Below are 16,820 nucleotides of genomic sequence, written 5' to 3' on the forward strand. Positions count from 1 at the left end.
CACATTCCGCGCGTTCCTTAAAATTACTACATCATGGATAAATTGTTAGTAACTTCAATAAAAAAATATAAATAAAATGGAGATTAAATTAAATAAAAGGTAGAGTTGATTTGGTCCAAACCCTCAGTTATTTGTACCTTTCACGCCTTGGTTTAAGGACAGAACCTCGGGTTAAATATGGACTCCTTGGAGTGCTTAGGGGAAGAATGATGTAATTAGGAATATAGGTTTAAGGCTTAGAATATGAGAGACAGAGAATAGAATGATTTTTTGGTGGACAAGAGAGGAAGAGAGAAGGATTTGATGCCTCGAACTGCAGAAAGGGGGGGGTCCTATTTATAGGGAAAATGAGCAGAGGGAACACACGGAACCCTAAAAAGATAAAACCCTAAAAAAAGGCTACCGCGACACGGTAGAAGGCACCGTGTCACGGGGAATCCCACCGTCAGACGGGAAATCCCGTGACACGGTGGACTGCAGTGTGACGCGTGAAAAAAAAGGGTACGGGGGGATAAAACGCGTGAAGGGTTTACGCGGAAAAGACACGGAATGGCCCCGTGTCACAGCAGGGGCACCGTGTCACGAGAATCCCACCGTCAGACAGGGAAAACTCCCGTGACACGATGCTTTTGCACTGTGCGCGGTGATTCCAGGTTTTTACCCGTTTTTAAAATTATCATAACTTTTGATCTGTAACTCGGAATAAGTCATATAATATATCATTGGAAAGCTTATCAAGTCTACTTTCCAACCCAATTAGAATCAGGTAAAAATGATTTGTATATTTTAATATATGGCCATTTTAGTAGAAGGGTGTCGGTTTTGGGCCGAGTTTAGTGTTTTGCTTATATCTTTTTCGTTATAGCTCGGAATTGGGCTTATGATATATAGTTGGAAATATTATTGAAAGGCCTATACAACCAAATAATAATTGGATCAAAATTATATATCCATAAAATCAGTTCAGCTCGGTTTTGTAATGTGGATATGGAAAGTGGAAAGTAAGTTATGGTTTAGGGAAATGAGCTAGGAAATGGATTGGTTTATGAAATGTATTGGGTAGAAACATGGATTTAAGCACTCCAAAGATTAAATACTCAACCCGACCAATAACGGCGGTGAAAAATGTTCATCATCGGGTATGGTTTTGGGGAGACATTTTTAGGTGTCTACTGTTTATAATACTATTTTTGCAAAATTTGAATTAGATCTTCAAAACAATATAATTTTCTATTTGATTTTGTTATTAACTTCACCATTTGTATCTTGTTAATATAGATACATTTGAATTAGATCTTCAAAACAATCTATATTCTATTTGATAATTGTCTCAAGTCTATTCCATTTTCCAAGTGCAAATTACATTTTAATCACGCCCCCTTAATAATCTTAACAATTACTTGATGTGATTTCTTGAAAAGTAAAAGAAATTTATTAATGGTTGGTTATTCATAAAAGTACTAATAATACATACATCATTATAGTGGAGTAGTACCACCTTAGAACATAATGCGTCCAAATCTATTAGTCCATCCATAATCAGTGACAAGATAATGTGAATCATCTGTATAAGTTTCAATCTCATGAGGGTCATTATCTTCCTTCAAATTTTCATCCAACAATGCAATTGAATGACAATAAGCAACATATTTTAGCTCTGAGATACCACGGTAGCCATTTCCAATAGGTGGTAAAGGTTGATCCACAGGGCCATAAGCTTGTCCACCAAATGAGACTTTAGTTGCTAACATTGACAATCCAGTGAATATTTCTTTAGGCCAAAATCCTTGTAAAGTGTTTTTCTCCCCCACTGTAAGCCACCAATTTCCATCTTTCGGATCCTTTATAATTACACATTAAACATACCAAGTATAATTATAATCCCTTAATTATTGACAACTAAATTAAAGTTTAAAGATTACGTTCAAATTATGTAACTTTCTAGAAAATATGATATGCAATTCTACATGGATTAATACTACACCCTCCGTCCTTTTTTTACATTTCTATTTCTAAAATTACATGGGAATTAAGGAGCTTGAAATAAAATAAGGGTAATGCTATACATAGCCCTTAGGGCTATATATAAGCATTAAGTTTACTCTAGGAAAATGTATAAAGTTGGGAATTCATGACAAAAACACGCGCAAATCGGTGTAATTAGTGTGTTTTTGTCATAATTTTTTAAATTTTAACAATTTTCTAGAGTAAATTAAATGCTTATATGTAGCCCTAAGGGCTATGTATAACATTTTTCATAAAATAAAGAACAATAAAACAAAGTACAATGAGAATTACAAGACATTAATTATTGGTGTCTTTGAATAAAACAAAGATTGAATAATATTTAATGATGCACATGTCATCAATCCTTTGAAAAGAAAAAGGACCAATAACATTTTTTTTTATAAAAAATAAAAGGATCAATCATATTCATCTAAAGTGATGCACATGGATTCTGAATTTTTTAAAGGCATTAATAAGAGTGAGAATGAGAAAATAAGAGTGAGAATTTAATTACAAAACAGAAAAATAGGGATAATTTGGTATATTAAGTAAAAATTTACTTACTAAAAAAGGAAAGTAGGAATGTAATTTTAAAATACCCAAAAATGAAAGTAGGATTGTAAAAAAGGGACGGAGGGAGTACTCCATATATTTTGCACCAAAAATCACTACTCCATATATTCGTTCTTTTTTGTTCCATTTATTTTTAAATTTAGTTGGTTATTTTGTTCTACTCACTTTGATTTATTCTATGGATCTTGCTAACGAATGGCCCCATGGTATTTGATAAGCCTTTAAAATATTTGGGAATGCATATCAAAATCACGCGTCGATCGATGTAATTAATGTTCATTTTAATATTCCCTCCGTCCCCAAATGATAGTCCCTTATGACCTATTTTTAGTCTCAAATTGACAGTCTCATTTGCTTTTTTCAAGTACCATTAATATCAATTTTTTTGTCAAAATTTCCTCCAATTACAACAATATTTGTGCAAATTTAACTTTCCCATGTAAATTTTATTTTTCAATGTACTTTTATTACTTTTTCTCTCTACTATTTTACATACCCAATGTAAATTTATCTTTTTAATGTAATTTTACTACTTTTATTTAAGTTTCTTAATTCCCGTGATTTTTGCCCATAAGGGACTATCATTTGGGGACGGAGGGAGTATAATATTTCTACTTTAATTATCTTATCGAACGCCCCAGCATTCGTTAGCTTTTGCTTATGGCTGACCTAGACCACTTTTACCATCTTATCCCTTTAAATTTCCAATAATTACATATTTCAACATACCCTTTCTTACTTTATAACATTTATTATCTTAAACAAACACAGTTCTTGTAATCTCTTTGTCTTACTACAATACTTTATCCTACACTTACTCACATTTTTCAACAATAATTTCTAAAAAAGTTGCATGTTTACACTAACTGAATGGGAGAGTAATTAAAAAGCAACAACAAAGAGAAACTTTAATTTAATGGATTCTTAATGCATGTATTATGTATAACTTTAAAAAATTAATAAAAAAAAAAAATCAAAGTTCAGTATTAATTACCTTAAATATCCTGAATGTATTAATGTATATTGGTCCTCCTCTTTTTGATACTGGTTCAAGCAACGCGTCAATAGGTGCGTCTTTATTGACATTAACAAATCCGGGACATAACATATTGAAACAATGTACTTGAGAAAGACCAGCCTGTAAAATATAACAAATGAAATTATATATTAAATCATGATATTTTGAGTACAAATGTGTAGTGCATCATCAAGCTATATTCAATAATAACACTAGTTGGAATAATTTGCATGCATATGGAATTTATAATTTGCATAGATATGGAATTTATAATTTGTATGCAAATATGCGTGTTAGTGACTAGAATGAAAGGTATGGATCATATTGTTTCAACAGGTAGTGTAAAAACATGTTGCTTCATACTTATTTTTAAGTTATGGTTCTCTTATTATAATGTTATACCACTTTAAACGATAGAAATTTTTTAAAAGAAAAAATAAAACCAATCATGGGTTCTAATCAAATGCTATAGCTTCTAACATAGTAGTAAGAACCAACATGACAAGAAGGTCACAGGTTTAAATCTCATCCACCGTTCTTTTCATGTGGTATACTTTGCACTGTGTGTGAATAAGTCGATGTTACATCCATATTTCAAGCGCAAATGACTCTTATGTGAAGGGGTATGATAGAATATAAAAGCCAATTATAGGATTTTACTACTCCGTATCAGTTTTAACTTTTGATTAAGTTGGCCTTTTAGTAGTAAATATTATTTGTAGAAAAGTATACTTTACACTTAGGATTTCTCGTTCTGTAATGTTCATCTTTGACTAGCTAGGTTTATATTCAATAAAATTTGAGTTATGAGACATCGATGTATAGAAAATACATTTCAAGCTGAATCTAACATAGTTTTGATATCTATAATTGTGATTTTTTACACTCAAAGTTATAAAAGTTGACTAAAATACTCAAAGCATAGAAAATAAAAATTAAAGGAGGGAATAATAATTAGATAGAAAAAGATAATCATCATATACTTACATTAAGATATTGGAAAAGTCGAGTGCGGCCGTCTTTGTTTATTGTCGGATTAATCTATATTCATACGGAAAATAAAGTGTATGTTTATCAAGTAGAATATAACAAAAAAGAAACAATTAATTAACAAATTAAACTACTAACTTCATAAACAATTCGGAGAAAAGACAATACAAGTACAAAGGAATTAGCTACCGTAGTGAATAAAGAGAAAATACAAGTTCATCTTGATGATAAACAAAATTTGTTTATCTAATGACATTTTCGTAAATAAGTTAACATTTGTGGACCTGCATATTAATAAAAGTTGTTAACTTATTTACAAAAATGTCATGCTGACATGAGTGAATTGTTGATATATTTACGAAAATGCCATTAGATAAACAAATTTTGTTTATCATGAAGAAGAATGGGGGCTCCCTCGTGAATAAAGTCTTTCTTTTCGTATCTAACTTCTATTTTGCCTTATCCCCACGTCCTGATCAGATAATTTTTGTAATTTTATTTTCAATTGTAAATTAATATCATTAGATGTATAATTACATACATTAAAATTTCTTTAATTTAATATTTAATTAAAATAAGACTTTCTAGAAATTATAAGGGTGACATACTTGTAACGACTCACAAATGTAATTTTATGATTGATGATAATTAAAAAGGTCTTACACAAAATTTTCTCGTTTAATATTGTTGTGTTGTATCACTAAACCAAATTTCTTGATTATTTTATCATGATATATATTATAGCCAAGCAAAAACAAACAATAAAAAGTTATTAGTAGAATTGTAAATGGTTTCAAATTTCTATTGATATGCAGAGAAAAAATAAATTCGTAAATGCAGAACAAAGTTGGTAAGGATGTGTGCACGCAAAACAGCATATGTAAATCTAGCGTCAAATTTGAATTATCCCGTGCATTTTTTACAAGGCACATCTTTGTCCAAAATTATTTTAATTGTAATGAATAAAATTATAAAGCCAATATTTATGAATATATATAAAAAATGAATCAAACAAAATGAACATATAATAATATGATTTTTGTTATACCGAAATATAAAATTACAGCAAAATTGAAAATTATAACCTCTGAAAACAAATAAGACAAATAATAACATCTGAAAAATAACAAATAAGGCAAGTGAAGTACTAAGCATATATTGCCTCAAATAAAAAGTAACACGTATATATGATTAAAAAGTATGAAAAAAAAAAACTTGGTTGAAGACTTACTGTCCATCCAAATTGAATGGTTTCTTCTCCATTATTAAGTATCACTCCAGCCGAAGAATATTGAGAAGCGCTTACGTTAAAGTTATGAATGCTAAGTACAACTTTTGCTCCATAATAATACTTTGCATTTGGAATGGGAGTTTGAAGTACTGATTAGTTTAATTTTTCGGTTTTTAGTTTAATTTTTACTAGATTAGTCTCGTGCAATGCATGACATTAATAAAAATTTCTTTGAAATGTAGAGTATATATTTATGTATTCTTATTACATAATTATCTAATATAAGAAATATAGAGTATATATTTTATGAAGCATAAGGTTGCATTGAATACAAATAGTTGGTGATAGAAGGAAATTAAATAATTTAAAGAGTATAGATAAGTTGAGAGGATGTGAAACTAAATTTGAAATTTGAAACCAAAGAAAAATGTAATGACAACATATTTATTTTAGGGGGAAATGTTTTTTTGTAAAGCTACATATGATGTCAACGGTTGCTATTGCAGTTATATATATAGATTTATAGATAGATTATATGGTTTAATTTTTTTCTACTTCCTTTTTGTTTGTGTTTTTTTTTGGTGTGTTTATAATACTATTTTTGCAAAATTTGAATTAGATCTCCAAAACAATATAATTTTCTGTTTGATTTTGTAATTAACTTCACCTTTTGACCTTTTGTTTCTTGTTAATATAGATAAATTTGAATTGGACCTTCAAAACAATCTATAATATTCTATTTGATAATTGTCTCAAGTCTATTTCATTTTCCAAGTCCAAAACACATTTTAATCACTGCACGCACCCTTAATCTTAACAAACACTTGATATAATTTCTTGAAAAGTTTAAGAAATTTATTAATAGTTATTATTGATAAAAGTACTAATACTATGACATCATTATTGTGGAATAGTACCACCATAGAACATGATGCGTCCAAATTTATTAGTCCATCCATAATCAACGACATGATACTGTGAAGCATCTGTATAATAAGTTTCAATCTCATGAGGATCATTATCTTCCTTCAAATTTTCATCCATCACCACAATTGAATGACAAAAAGCAGAATATTTAGGGTCTGCGATACCACGGTAGCCATTTCCAATAGGTGGTAAAGGTTGATCCACAGGGCCATAAGCTTCTCCACCAAATGTGACTTTAGTTGCTAACATTGACAATCCAGTGAATATCTCTTTAGGCCAAAATCCTTGTACAGTGTTTTCCTTCCCAAATGTAAGCCACCAATTTCCATCTTTCGGATCCTTTGTAACACATTAGACATACCATGTATAAGTTATAATTCCTTAAGTAACAACTTAACCAAAGTATAAAGATTACATTCAAATTATGTAATTTTCTAGAAAATAATGACAATTTGCATTGACTAACACTACTACATACATTCATTCTTTTTTGTTCTATTCGTTTTTAATTTTAGTTGGTTACTTTGTTCTTTCACTTTGACTTATTCTGATCTATAGATCTTGCTAATAAATACCCCTAGGGCATTTGATAAGCCTTTAAACACTTATGAGTACATGCCAAAATTACGTGTCAATCAATGTAATTAACGTTCATTTTAATATAGTATTTCTACTTATAATTAGCTTATCCAACACACCAGAAGTATTCGTTAGCTTTAGCTTAAGGCTGACCTTGACCACTTTTACCATCTTATCCCTTTAACTTTCCGATAATTACACATTTTAAACGTACCCTTTCTTACTTTATTAATTTTTATCTTACACAAACACAATTCTTTTACTTTGTTGTCTTACATACTATGATACTTTATCTTACAACCCACTGACATTTTTCAACAAGATCGAATTTCTTAAGTTGCATGTTTACACTAACTTGAATGGGAGAGTATTTTTTTTGAAAGATGAATGGGAGAGTATTTAAAAAAGCAACAACAAAGAGAATATTTAATGGATTCTTAATGCATGTATCACCAGTAGAAAATTGCAATTCCCCACCAGTTCAAACACCCCCTTACGCCACCGATTTTGAACCGCTGGGCATTTGGGGGGTGACAATACTCCCTTGAAAAGCCACCGGTTCAAAACTGGTGGCAAAAACAAGTATTGCCACCGGTTAACCTTGTAAAAATTAAAAATAAAAATCAGAGTCCAGTATTATTTACCTTAAATATACTGAACCTTATAATATATATATTTCCTCCTCTTTTTGACATTGGCACAAGCACATCGTCAATAGGTATGTCTTTATTAACATTAACAAATCCGGGACATAACATATTGAAACAGTGTACTTGAGAAAGACCAGCCTGTAAAATATAACAAAGGAATTTACATATTAAATGATGCTATTTTGAGTACAAATGTATAGTGCATCATCAGGTTATATTCAAAAACACTAGTTGAAAATTTTTGCATGCATATGGAATTTATAATGTGTACGCATATATGCGTGTTAGTGATTATAAACATGTTTACTTGAGTTTAAGATATTATGGTTCATAATTCTTCAAAAGGTAATTATAAACATGTTTACTTGTGTTTAAGATATGGTTCTCTTGTTATAAAGTTATACCACTTAGAGCTATAGAATTTAAAAAATATAAAAACTAATCATGGGTTTTAACTAAAAGTTGTAGCTTCGAACATAGTATCAAAAACCAATATGACAAGAAGGTCACGAGTTTAAATCTCATCCACTGTTCTTTTCATCATGTGGTATACTTAGCATTGTATTGTGTTGTTAAATTTCGAAACAATATGAAATGGGCCTGGGCAACCCAAACAAGGAGGAGGAGAGCTCGGTCCACAAACAAGGCTTTGGATTGGAGCTTCCATACTAAAACCAATTGGCAAAAGTAGGAGTCACTCCTCTACCTTTTAAAGTGGAACCACCTCTCCTCTTTCTCCAATGTGGGATACTCACAAGTGATATACATTGGGTTCCAACACTCCCCTCACTTGTGAGTGTCCTTAGAATTAGAGCACATCAGAAGGTACAATATAAATCCTCTTTGGGAATGAACATCCAATAGAAGCTCCTTAACCAGTGGCTTGACAAATACCCAGTTATGAACGGCCCAACAAACCTAAAGTGGAATTAATTTGTTTTGGTTGAAGTTGTCCTCTAACATGGTATCAAGAGCCAGCGTGACACAAAATAGGTCACGGGTTCGAATCTCATCCAACCCTCCTTTAAAGTGGGATTAATTCGCACCAGGTATGGGTGGGCCTGTGTTGCATCCACATTTCAAGCCCACAGGGCCTTTCATGTGAGGGAGAGTGATAGAGTATAAAACATATTCCTGGACCTCAACTATCAACTTAAGCTTTTGGTTGAGTTGGTCCTCTAACATGGTATCAGAGCTAGGTTTAAGTTGTATTGTGATTTGGTCCAATATTATGGACAACTCACATGTGAGGGGGAGTGTTGAGCCCATGAGTAAAACTCACATGTGAGTAGTGTGTTGTCCCACATTGGTTGACTTTATAAGTTTGAGTTTGTATTGGGATGTGTATCCCACATTGAACAAATAAGAATATTGTGTCCAGGCCACTTTATAAGACTAAGGGGCTACTCCCCTCATTGCCATATGGTTTTGAAGTGGAACCTCCTTGGTCGTGTAAAGTGGACAGTTGTGATGGGTGTGGCCCACACCCATTTATCATGTGTATGAAGAAGTCGATGTTGCATCCATATTTCAAGTCCAAATGACTTTTATTTGAAGGGGTGTGATAGAATATAAAAGGCAAGTCTAGTCTTTTACTATTAGTTTTAATTATTGGTTAAGTTAGTCTTTTAGCGGTAAGTATTACTTGTACAAAAGTATACTCCCTTCGTCCTTTTAGTTCTTTACACTTTGAATTTTTCGGTTAGTAATATTCATCTTTGACTAGGTATATATTCAGTTTAATTCAAGTTATGAGACATTGATGTATAGAAAATACACTTCAAGCCGAATCTAACAAGCGATCTCATATGATGATATAGTTTTGATATCTATAATTGTGATTTTTTACAATCAAAGTTATAAAAGTTGACCATAAAATTCAAAGCATAAAGAATAAAAATTGAAGGACGGAATAATAATTAGATAGAAAAAGATAATCATCATATACTTACATTAAGATATTGGAAAAGTCGAGTGCGGCCGTCGTTGTTTATTGTCGGATTAATCTATATTCATACGAAAAAAATGTATGTTTATCAGGTAGAAGATAACAAAATAAAAACAATTATTTAAGAAATTAAACTACATAAACACTTCGTGGAAAAGACGATATAAGTACAAAGGAATTAGCTAGCGTAGTGAATAAATTCTTTCTTTTCGTATCTAACTTCTATTTTGTCTTATCCTCACGTCCTGTATCAGTTAATTTTTATAATTTGATTTTCAATTGTAACTTAATATCATTAGATGTATAATTACATACATTAAACTTCCATTAATTCACTTTATGAATATTTAATTTAAAATAAGATTTTCTAAACATCATAGGGTTACATGCTTGTAATAAGAATCGATGGTAATTGAGACGGTCTTACACAAAAATTTCTCGTTTAATTATTTAATAGTAAAGATGCGCTCATAGATTATCTTGATTATTTTATCATAATATATATTATTAGCCAAGCGACCACAAAAAAAGTTTGTTGAATAATAAACGGTTTGAAATTTTAATTGATACATAGAGAAAAAAAAAAAGAATTCGTATATGCATAAGTTAATAAGGATCAAGGATGTGTGCATATGTAAATTTATCGTCGAATTTTAATTATCCCGTGTATTTTTAACAAGATACATCTTTGTCCGTAATTTTTTTAATTGTGTATTGAATAAGAACATAAAAGCCAATATTTTAAAATTGACATAATAAAATGAATCAAATAAAATGAACATATAATAGCATATTTTTTGTTATATTGAAATAAAAAAATACAATCCAAATTGAAAATTATAACATCCGAAAACAAATGAGACTAATAATAATAACATCCGAAAAATAAAAAATAAGGGGAGTGCAGTTTACTAAGCATATATTCTCTCAAATATAAAGTACTCCCTTCTTTCTTTAATTAGTTACATGTCTGTATTTTATTTTGGGGAAACCAAAATTACATGCCTTTTTTTTTTATGAGTTGTCATCATTTTTATTTTTTATTTTGTTGTACTTTGACTTCATTTACCGACATTTTCTCTCTTCATTTCTTCAATATGCCGACTACCTTTTCTTTCTCTCTATCTCTCTCTAAGCCACATGCAAATTTGTACTTCCCAATCATAGGTTTAATTGAATTTCTAAGGTCCTTAATTTCCGTGAAAAAAGAGAAAAAAGTTTGGAAATAAGGGATGGAGGGAAATACTGCGTATATATGATTTAAAAGTATGAAGATAACTTGTTGAAGACTTACTGTCCATCCAAATTGTATGGTTTCTTCTCCATTATTAAGTGTCACTCCAGCCGAAGAATATTGAGAAGCGCTTACGTTAAAGTTATGAACGCTAAGTACAACTTTTGCTCCATAATAATACTTTGCATTTGGAAGGGGAGTTTGAACAACTGCAAACTGATTTTTTTTTTATTTAAGAAAAATATATATGTAAAAAGCTTGCATTAATCAAGTACAGCATTCATTAGCATGCGAATTTTGCTTAATAAGAAGACATTTATACTTCTTCTGACATAAACTATAGTGCTCAATTCCATTTATCAATGACAAATTTTAAATAAATTTGACTGTTCATTTTCACTAATATATATATGTGGCATCATGTATGATGTTAGACTCGTCTATATATGTAAAATATTTGTATCAATTTTTATTTTTTTGTTAGTACATAATGGATAAAAGTACATCTTGATAATGGTGCGACCTAACTTCTTTTAGTTGGGTTAAAGTTACCATAAAAATTATTATTTTTACTCTTCAATTGATTGTCTTTCAATGCAATGATTTTTGTATTTAAATAAAAAGAAACACTTACATGATTTTCCAAACTATTACTTTTGGTTCGTGAAGTATAATCTTTTGTAAATCGTTTTATTTTGATAAAATCGTCCTTGCTCATTCTTTTAATAGGAATTGTTCCTGTTGGGCAACCTTCACCTCTTGACTTCATATTGGTAATTACCTCTCTATCTTGAGAGATTTTTGACTCTTCTTCAAAAGTGAGAGTAGATGGTTTCATCTAAAATTAATACAAGCATACATTAGATACATGAAAGGAAATAATTGTATAATAATTCAATACTTATATTGCCAATATGAATGAATTCACTTGAACCTCGGGATTGAATGAGTGGTTTGCTAATAGTGGATGATCAAAAGCAGGTTGCTTATAAAAATCTACACAGTCATATATGTCTCCATACTCATTCTGCAATCAAATCAAAATAGTTAGTTTAATTAACTTGTAAATTGTATATAATCAAAATGCTTTTTTACCTTTTGAGTTTTCAATTTTTTTTAACAACTACCTTAAAATTTAAATTTGTAAACAACTATAATTCATCCACTATTTACAATTTGAGAATATCTTCTAGTAAGTTATTCCTAACTAATGTATATACTTCGTATATATGTGCCAGCGAAAAAACGAAAAAGAATTGATATCTAGAGGTGTGCGAGTGTGCATGGAGTGGATATTTTAAATACATACGTAGTATATGATCTATCAAAGTTTATAACCGTGCAAATGTAGAGGATATTATATTTTAAAGGAAAAATTGTCAAAAATAATACAAACTTTAAGCAATCCGCCAAAAACTAGTCAATTGTTTGATTATTTCTAAATAATACAAATTTTTGGGGTGTCCGCTTTAAACAAGTTTTAAGCTGTTGGTGACTTGTTTAAGAGGTTATATGCACACGTGTCAACGTTTTATTGGTTCAATTTTTTTTCATCTTTTTTATTTTATATAATGTTTTTAATATCAAAAGGATTAGTTGATTATTATTATTATAAAAAAACACTCATTATTATTGAAACTCCTATTTTCTTTAAAAAAAAATATATTATTATTATTTAAAATGAAAAAAGAACCTTTTTCAAAAAAAAAAAAAAAAAGAAAAAAACCACTCACCACCATAGCCTAGCCACTACCTCCTCCCCCACCGGCGCTGCTAACCCCCACCTCCACTACCAGCCCACCGCTCGTCCTTCATCGACCCCCCGTTCTTTCCGCCAGTCCTCCGCGCCTCTCCACCCTGACGTCGTCGTTTCCCCCTTCCCCAAAACCCCTCCCATCCCCCACGCAACCACCATAGAAACCTTTTCCCCACTCCCATAAACCGCAAATCACTCATCCCTCCACCCTGAAACCCTAGAGGCTAGGGTTTTCGATGGCGGGGGAGAATTGTTTGGGGTTTTTCGGGAGTAAGGGAGGTTTTTTATGGGAGTTTTGAGTGGTGGTGGGGCCCTAATCGTCGGCCGACGCCCCGACGCTAGCTGTGGTGACTGGGTTTTAGCCTGCTGCGTAGATCGGCGTTGCCTGCTGCTTGGCTACATCGGCCGGTGCTATAGTGGCTGCTTCGCTGGGCTTTGCCCGGCCTGGCGGCGGCGGGCCGGCGGCAGGCTGCTGACGTGGCTGGGAGCAGCCCAATCACTTACCCTATTTTCTTTTATATATATATATTCAGAATAGAAGTTAAGTAAATATTTTCTTTTTAACACAAAATTAATTAATTACTTAGTTAGAATTTATTTGATCTTTTCACAAAAAAAAAAAAAAAGAGAATTATTTGATATTTTATTTAGAGTTAAATGAGATTTTTTTTTTTTTTTTTTTTTTTTTTGAAGAAGAGTTAAATGAGAAATTAACCGTGCTTAAAATTCCGATTAGAAGTAAATTTGTTGTTAAACGATTTTGTTAAAAAAAAAAAAAAAGTTAACAGGTTATATCAGTTGAAGGTAAATTAACTTGTTTAAAGAAGAGATCCCCTAAAGTTTGTATTATTCAGAAATAATCAAAAGATTGACTTATTTTTAGCAGACTGTTCAAAGTTTGTATTATTTTTGACAATTTTTCTTATTTTAAAAGATGAAATACTTGGTGAAATTTATTTTTTTAAGCATATCGGAGTCCTCCTAATTTTTATACAGAGGGGTTAGACTTTACATGCATTTTGAAATTTGGAAATTTGCAAACGTATTGCATGCATAAAGAGTCAATCTAATATAAACATATAAATAATAGAGTTGTCAAAAACCAATCTAAATTTGTGAACTTAACTGTTTCAAATTATTCAGAAAATTAATCGAATAGATAAAAGAAATTTCTTGAAAATGAAAACTCAAACTAGATTTTTTAATAACCTAATAATTTATTTTTTTGAAAAACTAAAACCCGACCCAATATTTTTGAAACTCAAACTGAACAGAACTGAATTTTTTAAAACAATTAATGACATGTACCCATTATCAAACCGAACCATTACAATCCGAAACAGAGAACAACCCGAAGTGATTACGTCCAAACCCGATAGTAACCCGACCCATTTTAAACTGAAACTGTTTAAATTCGATAAAAACCCATTGCAACCAAGATTGTACCACGTTGTGATTAGAGTGTTTACAACCAGTAACCTGTTATGACCGAACTGTTTTAAACTCGTAAGTCGTAACCCATTACAATTTAACCATTTATAACACGTAACGTGTTATGATCGAATCGTTTATAATATCGCCAACCCGTTAACCACTTAACCCGTTATGTCTAAGCCATTCACAACCTATAACCTGTTGTGACTGAAACATTTACAACTCGTAACCTATTTTGACCACCCAACTTATCTAAGTCGTGACTCGATTTAGACCACATCCATTCCTACTTGCAACACGATTAATTATATCTATTTAGGACACAACTCTTAATTTTTATCTTACTTGTTTAAACCTGTCTCAATTTTGATCTGACCCTTTTCAACCCACTACTCGATAAAAGTAATTTCTTTAGGACTTAAATCAATTATTTCTTGACCTGTTCCTTCTCAATATCTAGTTAACCATACTCAATAATTATCTAATTTTAACTCGATATGATTTAGTTGAACCGAAACTTGCTTTACACTAGTTAACTCATATTCAAATCGACCTAGTTCAATTGAAATCAGCTATGACCTAATCTTATAATAACCCGACCCGATTTCACTTGATATGTTTTGAACCATAACCCGTTTTCAAACTGACTAGCTTACTTCAACCTAAATTGATTATAACCCGAGTTGATTTTATCGAATTTGTTTTTAACCGAAACTCGATTTTCAAACCGACCTAGGGGCTCAACCCAAATAGATTATGACCAGATTTGATTACAACCCAACCTGATTAAGACCCAATTTATTTTGTCTCGAAACTCGCTTTAAACTTGCAAAACCCGTTTTCAAACCGACTGAGTTCCAACCAAACCAATTATGACTCAAAACGATTACAACTCGACAAGGATCTATCTTATAGGTTTTTGACCCGAAACTTGCAAATGTCATTTTCAAACCAACTGTGTTCAACCCGAACTGATAAGGAACCGACCCAAATAATAACTGAAAAAAAAACCAACCCGAATCGACTCGGATCGACAACTTTTAAAACTGACCCAAATTAACCTGCTAATTGTTTCAACCCGTTATAACTTAAAATCGATAAACCAAACTCGAAACCGTATTGTTTACCTGATTGACACCCCTAATAAATAGGAATGTAATTTGAAAACTTTTAATCACAAAACTCTTCATCTTCAATTCATTTTTTATAATTTACAATTTTTTAAGATTTAAATTTTTGGTGTAGCTTTGATTCAAGGTCTAGATTAACAAAACTTTCTTCTAGTCTTTTAGTTGTTTTAAGGCCCTGTTCTCTTCACCTTAAAAAAATAATATTAAGTGCAAATAATTTCAGTTCAGTAAAATTAATTTCAGTTCAGTAAAAATAATTTATGTTCAGTAAAAATAAGTTCAGTTCAAGAAAATTCAGTTTTCTTAAAGAAGAATTATAATAGAAAATCAGTAAAAATAATTTCAGTTCAACAAAAATAATTTCAGTTCAGTAAAATTAATTTAAGTTCAGTAAAAATAATTTAAGTTCAGCAGAAATAATTTCAATTCAGTAAAAATAATTTTAGTTCAGCAAAATTAAGATGAAGAGAACAGGGCCTAAATGGGATAATAGGCCAAATGTAATTAAGTTAATTACTTCCTCCGTTAATGGTTATTTGCAACAAAGGGGTATTATTTGTGAGATATAAAATATTCCTTTGTTGCAAATAACCATTAACGGAGGAAGTAGATTGAAATCATCGGATTTGTGAGGCTTATATATGGAAATTTAAACGGGATTTGTCATATAGCAGTGGATAGAAAATAATTGTTAACAAAATCACCCAGTAATAAAATTGTGAGGATATGATTCGTAATATATCCTACAAGAACAAATCAAAATAAATAACATACCTTGATTGTTTTAACACTTGGTTTCTGGAGGAGCTCAAATTGTTTCTCATAATCAAGCTCTTCTCTAGTCAAAGGATGACCTTTTGCTCTGTGGTTAATTAGAAGTAACAACAAAGCTACCAAGCATGCTAGACTTTTCACATCCATTGCTCTGCAAATTAAGTTTTCATAAAATCAATTAATAAACTTAAAAACTATTTTACTAAAATTATTATTATTACATTATACTTCCAAACCTTTAATTTGACTTCAATGGAATGCAACTCTTAAGAATATGGCATTATACAAGCCATCTCTGTCACGAAATTTATACTCATAAGAGAAGCCTAAATAAATGAAAAAATTATATAATTTTTGACACCTGGCCTATCATTAAATTTTACTAGAGATATTCTATCCAAACAAATCATTACAGATATGGAAAATATTGACTAATATAATATATATAGCATTAAATACAATTAATGTTGGTAAAGAAAAATCAATACATTAAATACCGTCCCTAAATTACATCCCTCCTTTCTATTTTTGGTATTCCAAAATTACATTCTTCCTTTCTATTTTTGCTA

At 30.8% G+C, this 16,820-nt stretch overlaps 2 protein-coding genes across 2 annotated transcripts; both read right to left on the reverse strand.

The window, feature by feature from the left end:
• Positions 1-1,499: 1,499 nt before the first annotated feature.
• LOC145596739 (uncharacterized) lies at positions 1,500-5,851 on the reverse strand. The gene is made up of 4 exons (XM_081652944.1): positions 5,820-5,851; positions 5,653-5,704; positions 3,575-3,718; positions 1,500-1,841 (listed from the first exon to the last, which is right to left on the reverse strand). The coding sequence occupies exons 1-4, from the start codon at positions 5,849-5,851 to the stop codon at positions 1,500-1,502; spliced, it is 570 nt and encodes a 189-aa protein (XP_081509070.1).
• An 868-nt stretch (positions 5,852-6,719) lies between these two features.
• On the reverse strand, positions 6,720-16,398 carry LOC145596740 (protein neprosin-like). The gene is made up of 5 exons (XM_081652946.1): positions 16,252-16,398; positions 12,086-12,184; positions 11,792-11,995; positions 7,970-8,113; positions 6,720-7,085 (listed from the first exon to the last, which is right to left on the reverse strand). The coding sequence occupies exons 1-5, from the start codon at positions 16,396-16,398 to the stop codon at positions 6,720-6,722; spliced, it is 960 nt and encodes a 319-aa protein (XP_081509072.1).
• Between the last annotated feature and the right edge of the window lie 422 nt (positions 16,399-16,820).

This window comes from Chenopodium album, chromosome 20, assembly GCF_948465745.1.
Source record: "Chenopodium album chromosome 20, dcCheAlbu1.1, whole genome shotgun sequence".
Classification (NCBI taxonomy): Eukaryota; Viridiplantae; Streptophyta; class Magnoliopsida; order Caryophyllales; family Amaranthaceae; genus Chenopodium; species Chenopodium album.

Coding starts and splice junctions, on each gene's coding strand:
- LOC145596739 (XM_081652944.1), bottom strand. CDS start 5,851: ATGGAGAAGAAACCATTCAATTTGGATGGACA. Junction 3,719..5,652: donor TTATAATTTTCAATTTTGCT/GTAATTTTATAT, acceptor TATATTTTACAG/GCTGGTCTTTCTCAAGTACA. Junction 1,842..3,574: donor ATACATTCAGGATATTTAAG/GTAATTAATACT, acceptor GTAATTATAAAG/GATCCGAAAGATGGAAATTG.
- LOC145596740 (XM_081652946.1), bottom strand. CDS start 16,398: ATGGATGTGAAAAGTCTAGCATGCTTGGTAGCTTTGTTGTTACTTCTA. Junction 11,996..12,085: donor CATTCAATCCCGAGGTTCAA/GTGAATTCATTC, acceptor TATTAATTTTAG/ATGAAACCATCTACTCTCAC. Junction 7,086..7,969: donor TAAGGTTCAGTATATTTAAG/GTAAATAATACT, acceptor TGTGTTACAAAG/GATCCGAAAGATGGAAATTG.